We start from the raw sequence: 16,766 nt of genomic DNA on the forward strand, positions 1-16,766 counted from the left end.
TTTTATATGGTCTGTAACAAGAAGTTATGTTTTTATTAAGATTTTTGTGATTTTTTCCGAGGTACCTCGGATGTAGGGTATGGTGATGGATTTAGAGTAATCCTTGTTAGTGAGGGGGGGTGGGTTGTGGTTTACTGGTTTCAATATTTTTTGGATTTTTTTGGGGGGGAGGGGAGCCATTGGCTGAGAAAGTGTTGAGAATGTGGTTTAGTTCTGTGGTTAGGGCATTGTCATTCGAGCAGATAAGTTTAGCCCTGTTGTGTAGTGTCTTAATGACTCCATATTGTTGTGAGGGGGGGGGATTGTTGGTGAATACAGCCATGGGTTCTCCACCCTCCCCGCCCTTGGCCAACTTTTATATGGAGACTTTTGAAGAGGAAGCCTTAAACTCTGCCCCACAAAAACTAACCGTTTGGCTTCGCTATGTAGATGATGTATTCACTATTTGGCACATGGCTCTGATGCACTCCTCTCCTTCTTAACACACTTAAACAACCAACACCCTAGAATCAAATTCACCCTGGAAGAGGAAAAAAAAAACTGCATTCCTTTCCTAGACACACTAATCACCCGTCAGCCTGATGGAACCTTGGTTTTCTCAGTATATAGAAAAACCCACCCATACAGGCAGATACATTCACCAACAACCCCTCCCCCCCACAACAATATGGAGTCATTAAGACAACTACACAACAGGGCTAAACTTATCTGCTCGAATGACAATGCCCTAACCACAGAACTAAACCACATTCTCAACACTTTCTCAGCCAATGGCTACCCCCCCCCCCCCAAAAAAAAAAAAATCCAAAAATATTGAAACCAGTAAACCACAACCTCCCCCCCCCTCACAACAAGGATTACTCTAAATCCAATCACCATACCCTACATCGAGGCACCTCAGAAAAAATCACAAAAATCTTAAAAAAAATAACTTCTTGTTACAGACCATATAAAAAATTGGCATCCCTTATCCGCTCTACTAAAAACCAACCTCCCCCTCCCCCCAGACCTACCTGGTGTATACCAGGTCCCTTGCAGCTGTAAGCTGTCCTACTTTGGGCCAAACAGGGCAGGACAGCAAATATCAGAATTTCAGAACACAAGGACTACATCCGTTTTCACGCAATACAGCCACTCTGGTCTTGCTGACCATGCGCTGGATACCTGCCATAGAATACGGTGGAAGAAAGCCAGGATAATACACCATAGCAAATACAGATATGAAAGGCTTTTCATGGAATCAGCTTCAGCCCTAAGAAACGATCCAAACCTCAACAAATTTGGCTGCATGAGACTTCCTCAAATTTGGGAAACCTACATCAGAAGACCTTCAGCCCAATCGCCCAAGAATACCAACATTGCCTGCTAGAGGGCACAATCAGGACTTTTAGGAGAAATAATAGCTTCTTACTTCTTCCTCACTTACTGTTTTGCTGTGCCTGTGTGCACGTGTCTTGTACTTAAGTTCTTGAAAATGGCAACGTGACGTTGCCGAAATATTGAAATATATTAAAATTTATTTTAATGTATATCCTAGTACGTTGTAATTTTCTTAAATTATATAGTTGAAAATGCAACTGGCTACAATCAAGAACTCCAATTTCCCTCGCTGGTTATACAAAGCCCTGTGAGAAAATCATCAGTGCATCAAAAACTGATTTCTAAAGGACCCCAAAGCAGGGAACTTGCATTGTTGTTCAAATAATAGTCATGCATTTTGATCTCTTGCTCAAAGGAATTGAACATAACCTTTTCAAAAATAACTGCTCCCACCACTACTGCACCCAGATTTGTCTGTTGCATCATCACTAGGTTTTCTGACCCCAAGACATTCCCCTGAAAATTTTGAATTTTCTTGTATCTAGTCCCAGAAAATTATCCCACGCCTCAAAACCTTTCATAAATTTAAGTTTACAAATCTAAAATAGAAAAGTCTCGAATTTTAGTAAAAATGAGTATCATATAATTTTAGAAGAGTATTAAAATTTTATTTGTTATTTTACACCTTGATTGTGTTTCTTTTAAATATAACACTAATATCATTACATACTAATTATAAATCATGTGCAACATAGCAGTCACACCTAATACATATTACACATATATGCTCTGATCAGTTTTCACAGAATTAGTCCTCTTATCAAACGTACCCACCTCAACAGCTGACAAAGAAGAAATAGAAAATTTCTATGAACACCTACGAGAAACGTTACTGAAAAAAACAACATACACAATAATGTGTGGAGATTTCAACGCAAAGATTGGTACAGGATTTATTGAAGAAAAATACCGTGGGAGAAAGGGGAAAGAAATGAACAAGGTGAACTCCTGGCAGAATTTGTAGAAGCAGAAAGGGCTGTACGTTATGAATAGTTTCTTTAAAAAGAGAACTGGAAAAAGATGGACATGGCAATCTCCAAATGGAGAGACAAGAAATGAAATTGATTTCATCCTAACAGATTGCAAAAGAATAATAAAAAATGTTGAAGTCATTGGGAAAACTTATTGCGATATTCATTCAGACCACCGTCCAATAAGAGCCACTCTCAAAATACATAAAAAAAAAAAAAAAAAAAAAAAAAATGAAGAACGCATATGAGCACAGTCCAACCATAAAAAATGCTCTAAACAGATAAACCCAGAAGAATTTAGAAAAAAGGTGGAAGAAACCGACTGGAAATTAAAAAATGACATCGACGAAGCTTTAACAAACTTTAACAATAAATTAATGAACTGCAAAGAAAGAACCTCGTATGAACTTCCTCCTAAGACCAGGAAACGCCTATCAGCAAGAACAATAGAACTATTGAAGAAAAGAAGAATACTGAAAGATACAGGAAAAGATCGTCTAGAATATAAAATTATTTGTAAACAACTGAGGCAGAATATCAAAGATGACTATAACATATATAGAACAACAAAATTGGCAGAAGCAGCTAGGCTCTGCAGTAGCCTAAAAAAAGTAGAAAAAGAAATAAATCTAAATCAACCACTACCGTCAGCCTTCATAAACAATCAAGGAAACAGACACACAAACAGAGGTGAAATGGAAAAAATAGTGAAATTGTTTTATGAGAACCTTTACTCATCTAAACAAGTAATCACAGCTCCAGTACCAGATGAAAATTTGGAAAATATGGAAATACATACCATCTGTCCTACCTGAAGAAATAAAAATGGCTAACCACCATATGAAAAATGACCGATTACCAGGAATTGACTGTATAAAATCTGATGAATTAAAAATGGGTGGACAAATAATCTTTAAAACTCTAGCAGAAATGTTTACCCGATATATACAATTAAGGAATGTACCTACTGAATGGAAAACATCAAAGACCATAATTCTGCATAAAAAAGGTAATTAAGAAGACGTCAGTAACTACAGAAGACCTATCTGTCTATTAGCACACACACATAAAATATTCGCCAGAATCATCCTAAACCAAATACAAACCTCCATCAATGAAAATAGCTGCAAAGAACAGGCTGGTTTCAAAAAAAAAAAGGCTTTTCAACAATAGATCACATTCAAACTATTACTCAGCTAACAGAAAGATGCAGAGAATATCAGATCCCGCTTTGTCTTCTTTTTATAGATTTTAAAAAGGCATTTGACACTGTTGAGCATAACGCAGTATTCCAAGCTTTAATAGAACAAGGCGTAGAAAAAACATACATCCAACTCGTAAAAGATATCTACAAAGAAAGCACAACAAATATCACCCTTTTCAATCACCCGATTAAAATTAACTTAAGTAGAGGAGTACGTCATGTCTTTTTAGATTAGGTGATAAGACATCTCATAGAGATGTCTTATCACCTAATCTCTTCACATCTACTCTGGACAGCATCATTCGAAAAATTGACATGAAAGATGGAGTAAACATTGATGGTGAAATATTAAATATCCTATTATTCGCCGATGATGTGGTATTAATATCTCACTCACTCGAACTCTTTGAATCAATGCTGAATAACATAAGCCAAAACTGCCAAAAAATTGGATTGGAAATACACTCTGACAAAACAAGATGGATGAAAAACAAATACTGTAAAGATCATACAATTACTATAGAATCTCGCACCATCAAAAAAGTTGAAGAATACATCTACCTTGATCAGTCCATAAAAATGAATAATGATATATCAAATGAAATAGCAAGGAGAAAAAGAGCTGCTTGGGTAGCCTTCAACAAAATAAAATCAACAATTACCAACCAAAACATAGATATAGACATAAGAGCCCATCTTTTCAATAGTCACATCTTACCAGTTAACTTGTGGCAGTGAAACATGGAACACAACTTTAAAAGAAGAACAAAGCTTAATAACAACTCAACGTGCAATAGAAAGAAGAATATGCAATATAAACAAAATAGACCATGCAAGACACACAGAAATCAGGAAGAAGTCTTGACTCACAGATATAATAAAAACAATCTACAACAGCAAAAGAAAATGGGCAGGACATCTCACCAGAATGAGAGATAACAGATGGACAGTCAGAGTTACAAACTGGTATCCGAGAGATACCAAAAGGAAACCTGGAAGACCAGCCTTAAGGTGGGAAGACCCAATGACTAAGAAAGTTGGAAGAAAATTGAGAAGAAAGGCCCAAGACAGGAATAACTGGACTCTTTACGACCTGCAGTCATGGAGAAATCCTGACTGAAACCACAGATCCATCAAGGTAATCAAACCCAAAATATCCTCTAACTTGAACTATTATAGTTTGAGTTCGAGGATATTTGGTGAACATGATCGATTTCTAGCGCTATTGGTAGGTAAATAATTTTTTTTTCTTTCAAATTTTTGCTGTAATAATTTATTATATTTATGTTTTATAAGTGTGCAAGAGATGGACTGAGTTATTTCAACTTCAGTAAAATGTGTATATTTCCTTAAACTATATATTGTCGGTATGGCACCTATGTGTAGCAAAACAATGGTGACCAAGATGTCTTTACATGGGTGAGCTAAATTTGCCTGATTTTCTTCATTGTAAAATTTGTGAGATGTATTCATCGTAAAAGTCGAAAGATTTTTGGAAGGAGAGCGAAACTGGTGAGTGAGTGAGTGTGTAATAAATGTTTTGAGAGTGAATGCAGAGAGAACAAATTACATGATAGTAGAGTAGAAGTATTGATAGAAGACCAGAAAATGTAGATATCAATCAGTGATAATGCTGAAAGTACAGCGGAAGTTCAGGAAAACGTAGAAGTAGTAGAAATAGTATGTACTTAACAGGACAAGCGCGAAATTGAAAGGCTGCAGAAACAGCAAGAGATTAGTCAAACTGAAAACAGAAAAAAGTAAGAGGTGAAGCCAAAATTATCTGCTTGTGCGTTTTCTCTCGTTTATTCTTACAGTTTTATTTTTGGCTTTAGACCTCTTGCTTTTTTTCTGTTTTCAGTTTGACTACTCTCTTGCTGTTGCTGCAGCCTTTCAATTAGATTATAAGGGAAATACTTCACGAAAGCACAACAGCATCTTTTCCTCTGGTGCAAAAATTAATATTGGTAATGCTTTCAGAATGTAGAAAGGGAAGTTGAAAGAATTGATTGTTTTGGCTGGAACCAATGACCTGAGGAGTGAGAAGTGTTGTATGAGAGTGGATGTGAAAGAGTTATTGGAAGAAGCAAAAAAAGAAGAGTGAGAGGGTGAAGTTTGTAAGTCTCCTGTCACGTGATGATAGAGGCAAACTGAAAAGGAAGGCAATGATAGTTAATGAATCAATACACAGGTTGTGGCAGAAGGAGTGATGTAGAGTTTGTGTGTGTGTATGGGCTGAGTTTGTTGGATGGAAAGATTTGTACAATGCTTATGGACTGCACTTAAATGGATTCAGAGTTGGATGTCTAGAGCTTTATTCACTGAGAGTGTTGAAGGGCAAAGTCGGGAAAGCTAAAGAAATTAGGCTGGATGCAGATGAGTGTGTGCGAATGCACCCATGAAATGAATGAGAATGACCAAAAAGTGCAGAATCTAATCTCTCAAGCAAAAATATTGAATAGAGTAGTCAATTCAAGAAGTAATGGGGGGGGGGGACTACAAGACCTTTATGAACTGCTTAATAAATATCTCAACTATATCTTCTGCAGCAGTTGTTCTTATACCATTTTCTCCAATCATTGTCATCCAGCCATAATCTTTTTTTGCTGGCTACATATCAAAAGTACACCCTAGGATTTTTTATTTATTTATTTATTTATTTATTTTTTTATTAGCTAACTGCTTCTCATGCTGCACTCTTTTGCTACCCTTATCAACCGAGTCACCATCCTTGCCTATTCTTTGTACTCCTCATGGAATTGATTATTACCACGTATTTCATGTTGTCATCATAATGCCTTCTTTCTGTGTATTGCATGCTTAATCGCTTCATCCATCCATTTCACACCTACATTATTTAACTTCCCGACTCTTGGAATACATTTTTGTCATTGCTTTTACTAGATAGTTCTTGAATAGCACCCAAGCAGATTGATCTCCTTTCCACCCAACTCCCCATTCCATGCTACACCTGTAAGCTGTTTCTTGAGCTTCTCATAATCACCAGCCTTAGAGTTTCACATATACTCTTTCTTTACATGGCTGGCAACCACCTAGGTAATCACTTCATGGCCACTCTCACTAACTGAAATGAAGAATAATGCTGAGATAAGGAAGCAAACTAAAGTAATGAACATTGTATTAGTAATGAAAGGTAACAAATGTGCTGGGCAGGATATGTGATGAGAATAGATGGACAAGAGAACAACAGAATTGACTCCAAGTGCTGGTCATCGGAATCCAGGTAGACCAGTGGTAAGATGGGATGATGAGATAACAAAATGTTATAGATATTTATGGTGGTGAGATGCACAAGATTGGCCATAATGGAAGAAACTTGGGAAGGCATTCGTCCAGCAATGAACTGAAGAAAGCTGTTGTTGATGATAGTTTTAGCGTACAGGCAAGTAGTTTGTTGATTGGAAGAGATTATTTATTAAGATCATGCCTGCATTTGTAATTTGTGGTTTGTTTCACTGTATCTATATGATGTTTTTAACAAAGTATTAATAAAATTAGTTTGTTTTTTTAAAGAGTTCTAGTGCTTTCATTTCATAAATCTGTATGTTTTGTACACACGCGCGCGCACACACACACACACACACACACACACACACACACACGACCAATACAAAAGTTTGTAAAACTTATGATACATCACTGCCTTCTGTAGGCTTTTTTTAAATAAACAACCAGGTATAAAATATATTTGTAGGTAGCAGCAGCAGGCGATAGAATACATCGGAATTACATATCTTACTTGACTATGGTGGCTTGTTCACAGAAGGGATAATTTATAGTGCAGTGATGCATAGTTCAGCAGTGAACATGAAGATAAAATATATATATTTTTTTATAGACGATGCAAGTGAGGTAACTGGGACATGAAGCTTTTTTTATTGTAAATTACACTGACTGTCCAAATCATTGTTCACATTTTGATTTTTTTAAAAAAATTGAAACTTGAATATTTTGCTACTTCAGAAGATTTTCATACTCTAATGACATCACATGGTGCATGGCATTTATGACAACATGAAATGCACTATATCATTATTTCCCATACATCAGTCATATTGTTTAACAGTTCAGTCCATCCACAAAAGGGTCATAAACCTATTACACATAATGGTTGGATTGAGGAATAGATAATGTAGTGACAAGTAACCACATGATACTTAATACTTTATCAAGCCACTTCATGCTTCTATTAAGCAGTATAGCAGTTGCCTTTCATTGGGCAATGAAAGTCATCCTTTACCCAAGACTTTCAGATGCATCTGTGCTATAATAGAATTTGAACCTGTGATCTGTAGGTTTGCACAAGTGAGATGTTATTCATTTGTGCAAATAGGCTGGAAGCATGCTCAATTGCTATCATATTTATGATATACAAGATGATTTCCATTCCTGTTCATTATAATACAATTAAAGTTTTATTTAGTCATTGCATCGTTTACTTACCTACCACCAAATATTCTTTGTTAATAAGAGCATATGCAGTTTTATAAGAGTGTGTTCAGTCTATAAGTGCTTTAGTTTTATGGTTAGTTCAGTGTCATCTTTTGATTGTTATATATTTATTCTTTATTTCAGTGAATGATGGCAGAGGAAAAGGGGGAGACGGAGGATCAGAAACCTCCTGTCGAGAAATCCACACCAGATCATGATACAGCATCCTCTACAAGTTCACCTAAACAAGGTAGAAGGTCAGCAGCAGGAAGAGGAAAGACAGTTCGTTGTAGAGTGCGTCTTTTAGATGAAACTGATTTTGAATGCGAAGTCGATGTAAGTGATATGGAATATTTATATAGCCTAAAGTCTCAAGGTATAATTTCTGAAGTATCTGAAATTTTTGGTCAGACTTTAAAAACAATAAACATATATTCATGTAATATTTAATTATTTAATTTGAAGTGCAACCATCATAAAAATACTCATCACAAAATACCTGATATATATGCTCCTTAAGGGGCATATGAAATACTATGATAGTATTACCTGATTAAGTTTGCATTATTACTAGTTTCCTGTCAGCAAATTTCTTTGAAATTAATCTGTTATTTGTCAAACAGATAGAAAGGCTTACATGTTGGCAGTTCATGTTAATTTATTTAATGGTATTGATTCACAACAGGAGAATAATAAAATAATTAATATTTATTTAACTTATTTGCTTATATTTCACTGGTATTACATCCAGCATCTTCAGGGCACAAAACAGTTTGTCACAATACACGAACAGCAACAATTTAGTTAACAGTGGGACCAGTTAAATGGACAACACAAGAAACTAAAGTCCTAATTGACATCATCTGTTGTTGGATAAAGAGAGAAAAAACGAGTATTCATTTGATCTTAAAATTTGGTCATACTTGTTGGGGTTTGGGGAATGTTTTAGAGCCACTGCTGATTCCAAAAACAATCTCTCTGACTTATAATGACTTCTGTGTAGAACTTTTGTTTTCTTCCATTTGATCCTATGTATTCGGGGGTATTCAGGACATGGTCTGCTAGTCCCAACTTGCCATAACAATAGTGCCGAATGTGTTTTCCAAGGCAGATATCAACGGTTCTTCTTGTCCATAGTAAGCCAGGTCACAAGTCCAGGCCACTTCATACACTCCTGGATGTGATAAAGGAGAAAGTTTGTCCTTAGGTGATTGGATGAGAGTTGCCAATTTGATATATGATTTAAAGCATTTAAGTTAATAGCCAAATGAAGAACACATCAGCTACATAAGTCTAACATTAGGTCGATGTGAGGGTGAAGTTTAGAGCTTTATTTAATTATTTCATGGAAACCTGTCTACATAGGTGTCATGAAATAACTTTGTAGTTCAGCATGTAACCTATCCTAAATTGGAACATCAATATAATTAGCTACTACCCAGGAAAGCATTGCGTGATCACCGTCACCAACTGGCGATAAAATAGTCATATTCTTAACAGAGATCCCTTCGGATCCTGCAACTGTGAACTGCCAGATCAGCTGCAACACCCCCACCATATATTTCATTCTGTTAGCCTCCACTTCACATCAGATAACTTCGTACCCACTGCTTCATGGGACATTATTACCATTGTTTTTATGCATTTCTATCCTAACTGGACTTAAGTTGTCTGATATCATCAGTAGTACTTCTCCTGCTCTTCTATCTCTTCTGTCATTCCTAAAAATACTATACTCTTTATACTCAATCCTGGTTACAATATCTGATTCTGATAGCTAGGTTACACTAATGGCAACAATCTTAGGCCATAATGTATTCAATAAAGCAACAAACTCAACCCCTTTGTTTCTGATGCACCTGCATTTGTATATAGACATAGCAAAGTACCACCTTGCCTATTTCTTATAATTAGATATGTGATCTGTTTGACCTTGTTGTAGAATTTTCTCCTTTAGCGAAAAGAAAAAATTCTATAGGATGATCTAGGTAGATTGCTGCAGAAGACCAAAATATAAGATTTGACAGACTAATTTTGGTAAAAATTGTCAATGGCAAGTAAATAATAATGTAATATTAATATAATAATGTGAACTCTTCATTTAGTACTGTCATAATATTCTGTATACTCCTTGATGATACATATAAGGAATTTGATTACACTAATGAAGATGATTTTTTAAGTGAAGTGTAATACTTTTTTCCTCTTTTTTTTAAGGATATAGATTTTATAGAAATTTTGTTTTATTTACAGCGAAAGTCGAGAGGAGTCGAACTCTTTGAAAAGGTTGCTGAAAGTCTCAACCTTCTTGAAAAGGATTATTTTGGCCTTACCTACCGTGATCATGAGGATGCTAGAGTAAGTTTTGTGGGATAGAATTTCATTGGTAGAATTCATTTGTGAATGTGTATGCACAAAAGGGAATATACTGTATACTAGCCTGTGTTCATCCATTAGCTTATGGTTATCATTTTGAATTCTAGTAAGGACGAGCAAAAAAATCTAGATTTGCACATATGAAGAATAGTGACTTTTTTATTCTAATGTTTCTCTCACTATGCAGTAAGCGTTATCAGATATGCACGGTTACAAACTAAACAAAATTATTATTGTGATTGTTCCTGCAGATTGTCTAAGGAGACTCTTAGGAAGGCCTCTTAGTCATTTCTACTTCAACACCTAGTGTATTTCTCCTTAGCACATTCAGCAAAACACTCATAACATTAGATGGTATTCCATTTTGCATGCTCACCATATACCATGAGAAGAACCTGGAACTCACATGCTTAAGTATACCTTTATTTGGTCTTGCTTTCTACTTCCACCCAGCCATAAGCTACAAATTCTCGCTTCTGTCTGCACTGTATGATCTCTTTACTAATTTATGTTTCTGTCATATTCCATTTCCTCTGTCTATTCCTCAGTCTTGGAAGATCACATTTCTTCATTCTTTCTGTCTTTATATTCACAATTCTGTAGGCCAGTTATCATAAAAATTGTCTGCAAGAGCATCTGTTTTAAGTAATGCTGTTGCCAAAACTGAGAAGTGATTATTACTGGAATAATTTCAGTTCAAATTAATTTAGCTTTAGCTGCATTTGCAAAAAGTCTCTGTCTGAAATGTAGATGTGTATACAATGGTTGTCATTTTCCAGCTTATTCTCTATTAAACTCTATAACGTTCTCCATGATATGACTTATGCTGTTCATCTGTATAAAACAAGAAAAGAATGGTATGTCTGCAGCAGTTATGCATCAGGAAAAGATAAAGGACTATGTTTATCTTTTAAAGAAGAAAGTTTAAACACAATTCTAAAATTGTGTTTATTAAAGTCCTCAGTTTCATCAATGTCCTTTTTTAATATTAGATAAAGAAACAATCCCATTGTTCTCAAACCTATTGCTGTTATTTTTTTTATTGCTAATAGCATTGTGAATAACAAGAAACTTTACTAAGGTTCTCTGTTCAAATAACAGTTTGAAGAATGAGCCCCACAGTGTTTGGCATGATGGTGAAACTGTACACTATCTTATTTCAAACATTTATTAGTATGAATGATGTTTGCAAACAAGGAAAATGTATTAAGAAGCAGAAGATTTTGGCATTGTTGATTTCATGTTTGTCTACCTACACATGAGAAAAATTTAACAAAGGGCTCGCGAGAGCCCCTTATAGCTCACTAAGCCCAGTGCCAAGAGGCTGGGAGGCCCATTTACAAACATAATAATGGTGAAAGGACAGCATCTAGGAATGGAAGAACAGAAAGGCAGCACTCCAAAATCCTCGAAAAACAAAAAACCTAGACATAACGATTAGAAATATATACACATTAGCACAAGAATAATGTTTAATTTGCCAAATATTTTGGTCTGAATATTACAGACCATCTACAGTGGCTACATAGGAATAGTTTTAAAAAACAAAGTGGAATACGAACAATTGATCATTCATACATAGAACGTGCCGCGTGATGTCGTATCGCTAAGTATTAGAAGAGTAAACATTTTTTAAAAAACATAATTAAAGATATTAATTTAGAAATTCATATAATGATCTTAAATAACATAATACTGATTTAAAAAAAAAAAAAAAATTGTTATCCTGATTAAACTTTCCCAAATTTTTGATATAGATATACAGTCATTACGATTCAAGTTAGGATGTTGAAGTACGGTCTCTAGACTTTCTTTAAATAAACGTTCAAATTTGTAGCAACATCTGTGTAGGAGGAGTGTCTTGGACAAAAGGATGTTGTGGTTTGTTTCTAATCCATGCTGATCTAATCCAGATTTCTCAGGTTTGTTGTGTTGAATTGATGACTGATGCTCTTGAATTCTTTTTTCTATGGAACATCCAGTTTGTCGAAAGTAAGAAAGATTACAATTACAAGGAACTTGATACACACCAGGTAGAGACAAGGTTGAGCGTTTACTTTTACTCAACATAAAAGGAACTCAATTACGATCCTACCAACAGACAACTGAAGAAATTAAATTCCACTAGATGAGGTCATAAGTTTAGATGTAGACACTATTGAAAGACAAAAAACTCATTTTTCAATGCCTCCCAGGTTTTATGGTCTACCAAAAATACATAAGACAGATATTCCTCTTCGCCCGATAGTGGATTGTATTGATTCTCCTACCTATCGCATAGCCAAATATCTATCTAAATTATTGAAGTCACACATTGGCAACTCACGCTCTTTTTTGAAAAACTCTTCTGATTTCTTAAATAAATTAAAAACTTCTCTTTACAAACTACAGATCTTATGGTTGCCTTTGATATAGAATCTTTATATATGAATGTACCTCTCAAAGAGACTTTGGAATTACTAGCTGACATCTTCCCACAAGATATTATAAAACTATTTGATTTCGTAATGCACTCTGGATATTTCTTATGTCAAAATAAATTTTACAACCAAGTGGAAGGAACAGCCATGGGAAGTCCACTCTCTCCTGCTCTTGCAAACTTTTATTTAGAACATCTAGAAGTCCCGTTCTCATCTATATTCCCTCAACCATCCTTTTGGGTTAGATATATAGACGACATCTTTGCTATATGGCCCCATGACAGATACTCCTTACCTTCATTTTTAAGCAGTATCAATTCCTTACATCCTCGTATAAAGTTTACCATGGAAATTGAAAAAGACAAGTTATCCTTTTTAGACATCCTTCTCATCCGTTCACCTTCTGGTATTCTTACAACAACAGTTTACAGAAACCAACTTTCACAAGTCGTTATATTCTCAAAGAATCTGCTCATTACCCTTGTCAAAAAACAGGAGTCACAAAATGTTTAATCCGACAAGCCAAAACTAACTGTTCAACTTCTCATTTATTACAGAAGGAACTTTCGACTATCAAACATCACCTGAAACTAAATGGCTTCTCCGAAAAGAGTACACAACATCTTTTCGATTCTTACAAACCAACAGAGAACAACCAAGATTCAATAGATCGAGTTCCGATTCCTTACATTTCCGGGATTTCAGAACCAATTTCGAGAATTCTAAAGAAATATAATCTAACAGCCACTTATACATGTATCAACAAATTATCCACCCATTTTCCTTCATCTAAAAATAAACGCTCAACCTTGTCTCTATCCGGTGTGGATCAAGTTCCTTGTAATTGTAATCTTCTTTACTTTGGACAAACTGGACGTTCCATGGAAAAAAGAATTCAAGAACATCAGTCATCAATTCAACACAACAAACCTGAGAAATCTGGATTAGCTCAGCATGGATTAGAAACAAACTACAATATCCTTTGGTCCGAGACTCTCCTCCTATACAGATGTCGCTACAAATTTGAATGTTTATTTAAAGAAAGTGTATAGGCCTTACTTCAACATCCTAACTTGAATCGTAATGACTGTATATCTATATCAAAAATTTGGGAAAATTTAATCAGGATAATACATTAAATTTTTATTTATTTATTTATTTATTTTTATCAGTATAATGTTATTTAAGATTATTATATGAATTTCTGAATTAATATCTTTAATTATGTTTTTTAAAAAATGTTTACTCTTCTAATACTTAATAAATTTAGTTGCGCAAACTTTGTTTGCTCACACTTGGTTAAAGGATTAAACTAAATTTATTATACTCTAACCAAGTGAAAAATAAACTTTCAACTTCTAATACTTAGCGATATGACATCACACGGCATGTTCTATGTATAAATGATCAATTGTTCATATTCCACTTTGTTTTTTAAAACTATTCCTATGCAGCCACTGAAGATGGTCTGTAATATTCAGACCGAAATATTTGGCAAATTAAACATTACTCTTGTGCTAACGTGTATATATTTCTAAACAAACCTAGACAGTATAGATCAATTTATATCCAATGGCTGATGGTCAAAAAACACAACCTAAAAATAACAGGAATGTAGAGAACTTAACAAGGAATAACAGGTCGTTTTGGTTTAGGTATTCGTAATACTGCAGGGAAGAGAACAGTGGAGTTTTGTGCAGAAAATTCTTTGTTTGTTGCTAACACCTGCTTTAAACAGCACAAAAGAAGATTGTACACGTGGGTATCACCTGATGGACAACACAGAAATCAAATTGACTATATGCTTGGACAGAGAAGATGGAGAGGTGCAATTCAGTCTGTCAAGACTTTTCCAGGTGCAGACTGTGGAACAGACCATGAGGTATTAGTGGCTACTATACATGTGAAACTACGAAAACTGAAAACATCACAAATGTCTATCAGATATGATCTTGGAAACATACCAGCTGAATACAATATTAGCATACAGAACAGATTCAACACACTCAATTTGTGTGAAAGAGAACCAGATGAATTATGGGAAGAGATTAACGATATAATTAAAACAGAAGCAAAGAAGAATATCCCAACAGTTTGTAAGAAGAAGTCCAAATGGCTGTCAGAAGATGCCATCAAAACTGCTCAGGAAAGGAGGAAAATGCAGGCCACAGGAAATTTGCAGGAAGTACAGCATTTGAATGCAGAGTTTCAACGACAAGCCAGAAGAGACAAGGAAAAATACTTTAACCAGGAATGTCAACAAATAGAAGACCAAAACAAGAAAGGAAAACAAGAAATCTTTTCAAAAAGATCAGAGAACTAACAGGAAAGTTTAGTGCCAAGGTGACTGTATTGAAAAGTAAACACAAAGGATATCTTACAGAAGCTGCAGACATCAAAGAAAGATGGAAAGAGTATACAGAAGACCTTTACAGAAAGGACTCCAAAATTACTGAGAAATTTGAAGAGCAGAATTATACACAGGAACCAGTACCAGTACCAGTGGAGAGTGAAGTGAGGTGGGCACTGCAACAGATATCCAGTAAGAAAGCACCAGGACGAGATGGAATACCTATTGAGCTACTCAAAGCCCTGGGAGAAGAGGCAGTTAAAATTTTAACATCTCTATGTCAGCAAATTTGGATCACAACTACATGGCCTAGAGAATGGAAAAAATCAGTTTATATACCTTTATTGAAGAAAGGCAATGCAAGAGAGTGCAAAAATTACAGAACTATAGCATTGATTTCTCATGCAAGTAAAGTCTTACTTAAGATCATTCAGAAAAGACTGGAACCATTCATGAAGAGAGAAATGCCAGGTAAACAGGCAGGATTTCGAAAAGGCAGAGGAACAAGAGATCAAATTGCCAAAGTGAGATGGATAATAGAAAGATCACAGGAATATCACAAGAATGTCTACCTTTGTTTCCTTGACTATAGCAAGACTTTTGACTCGTGTGGAATGTGTTAAGAACATGAGAGTCCCAGAGCATTTCATTATCCTTCTGAGGAATCTTTATTATGAACAAGAAGCTACTGTCCGAACAGATCTTGGAGAAACTGAGTATTTTACAATAGGTAAAGGGGTGCGACAAGGATGCATTTTATCTCCATACCTGTTTAACTTGTACAGCGAATACATTTTAAGAATGGCAGGGCTGGAGGAGTCTTCAGTTGGAATTAAAATTGGTGGAAAAAATATTAATAATTTGAAGTATGCAGATGATACCACCTTGCTAGCAGAATGCAAAGAAGATTTGAAGGAACTTATTATGAAAGTTAAAGAAGAAAGTCTAAATATGGTCTTAAACTTAACTTCAAAAAGACAAAAGTTATGGCAACATGTGAACTTAATGATTTTGAAGTAGATGGGGAGAAAATGGAAGCAGTTAACAATTTTGTGTTCCTAGGATCTCGAATTGATAAAGATGGTTATTGTACCGAAGAAGTTAGAAGAAGATTATTACTCAGGAAAAAAGGCAATGACAAATTTAAGCAAGATCTTTAAAGATAAAGATATTAGCCTCACAACAAAAATCAGAATCGTGAAAGTAATGGTATTCCCTGTGGTGCTGCATGTGAAACATGGATGTGAAAGTTGGACCTTGAGAAAAAGTGAAAGAAGAAAGATAGATGCATTTGAATTATGGGCTTGGAGAATAAAACCATGGACTGCAAAGCAGACCAATAAATCAGTGATAGACAGAATAATAAAGTCAGATTGCTCCCTTGAAGCTATGATCATCAAGCAAAAATTGTCATACTTCGGACATACTTTTAGCCTCTTAGAAGGTTAGGATTTTATTCGTTTCAAACAGTACTTCTCTCTCTCTCTCTTGCTCATCTTCTGACACGACAGTCTGAAGAAGATGATGATGCTTGCTAAAGTTGATGGAAGCAGGAGAAGAGGAAGACCAAGAATTAGATGGGTGGATGGAGTTAAAGATGCAACTGGAGTGCG

General features: G+C 35.2%; 1 protein-coding gene across 3 annotated transcripts in view; it reads left to right on the forward strand.

Annotated features, from left to right (window-relative positions):
* The window catches only part of LOC150108163 (uncharacterized), a 461,861-nt gene that overhangs the window by 182,175 nt on the left and 262,920 nt on the right, over window positions 1–16,766 (forward strand). For all 3 annotated transcript variants that reach the window (XM_090390618.1, XM_090390617.1, XM_090390619.1), the window contains exons 3-4: window positions 8,152–8,343; window positions 10,261–10,365. In XM_090390618.1, the coding sequence (XP_090246744.1) occupies window positions 8,155–8,343; window positions 10,261–10,365 (294 nt within the window). In that variant the 5' untranslated portion in view covers window positions 8,152–8,154. The remainder of the gene's footprint in view (window positions 1–8,151; window positions 8,344–10,260; window positions 10,366–16,766) is intronic.

Source organism: Typopeltis vanoorti, chromosome 3, assembly GCF_054136105.1.
Source record: "Typopeltis vanoorti isolate ZY-2024b chromosome 3, IOZ_Tvanoo_1.0, whole genome shotgun sequence".
Taxonomy (NCBI): domain Eukaryota; kingdom Metazoa; phylum Arthropoda; class Arachnida; order Uropygi; family Thelyphonidae; genus Typopeltis; species Typopeltis vanoorti.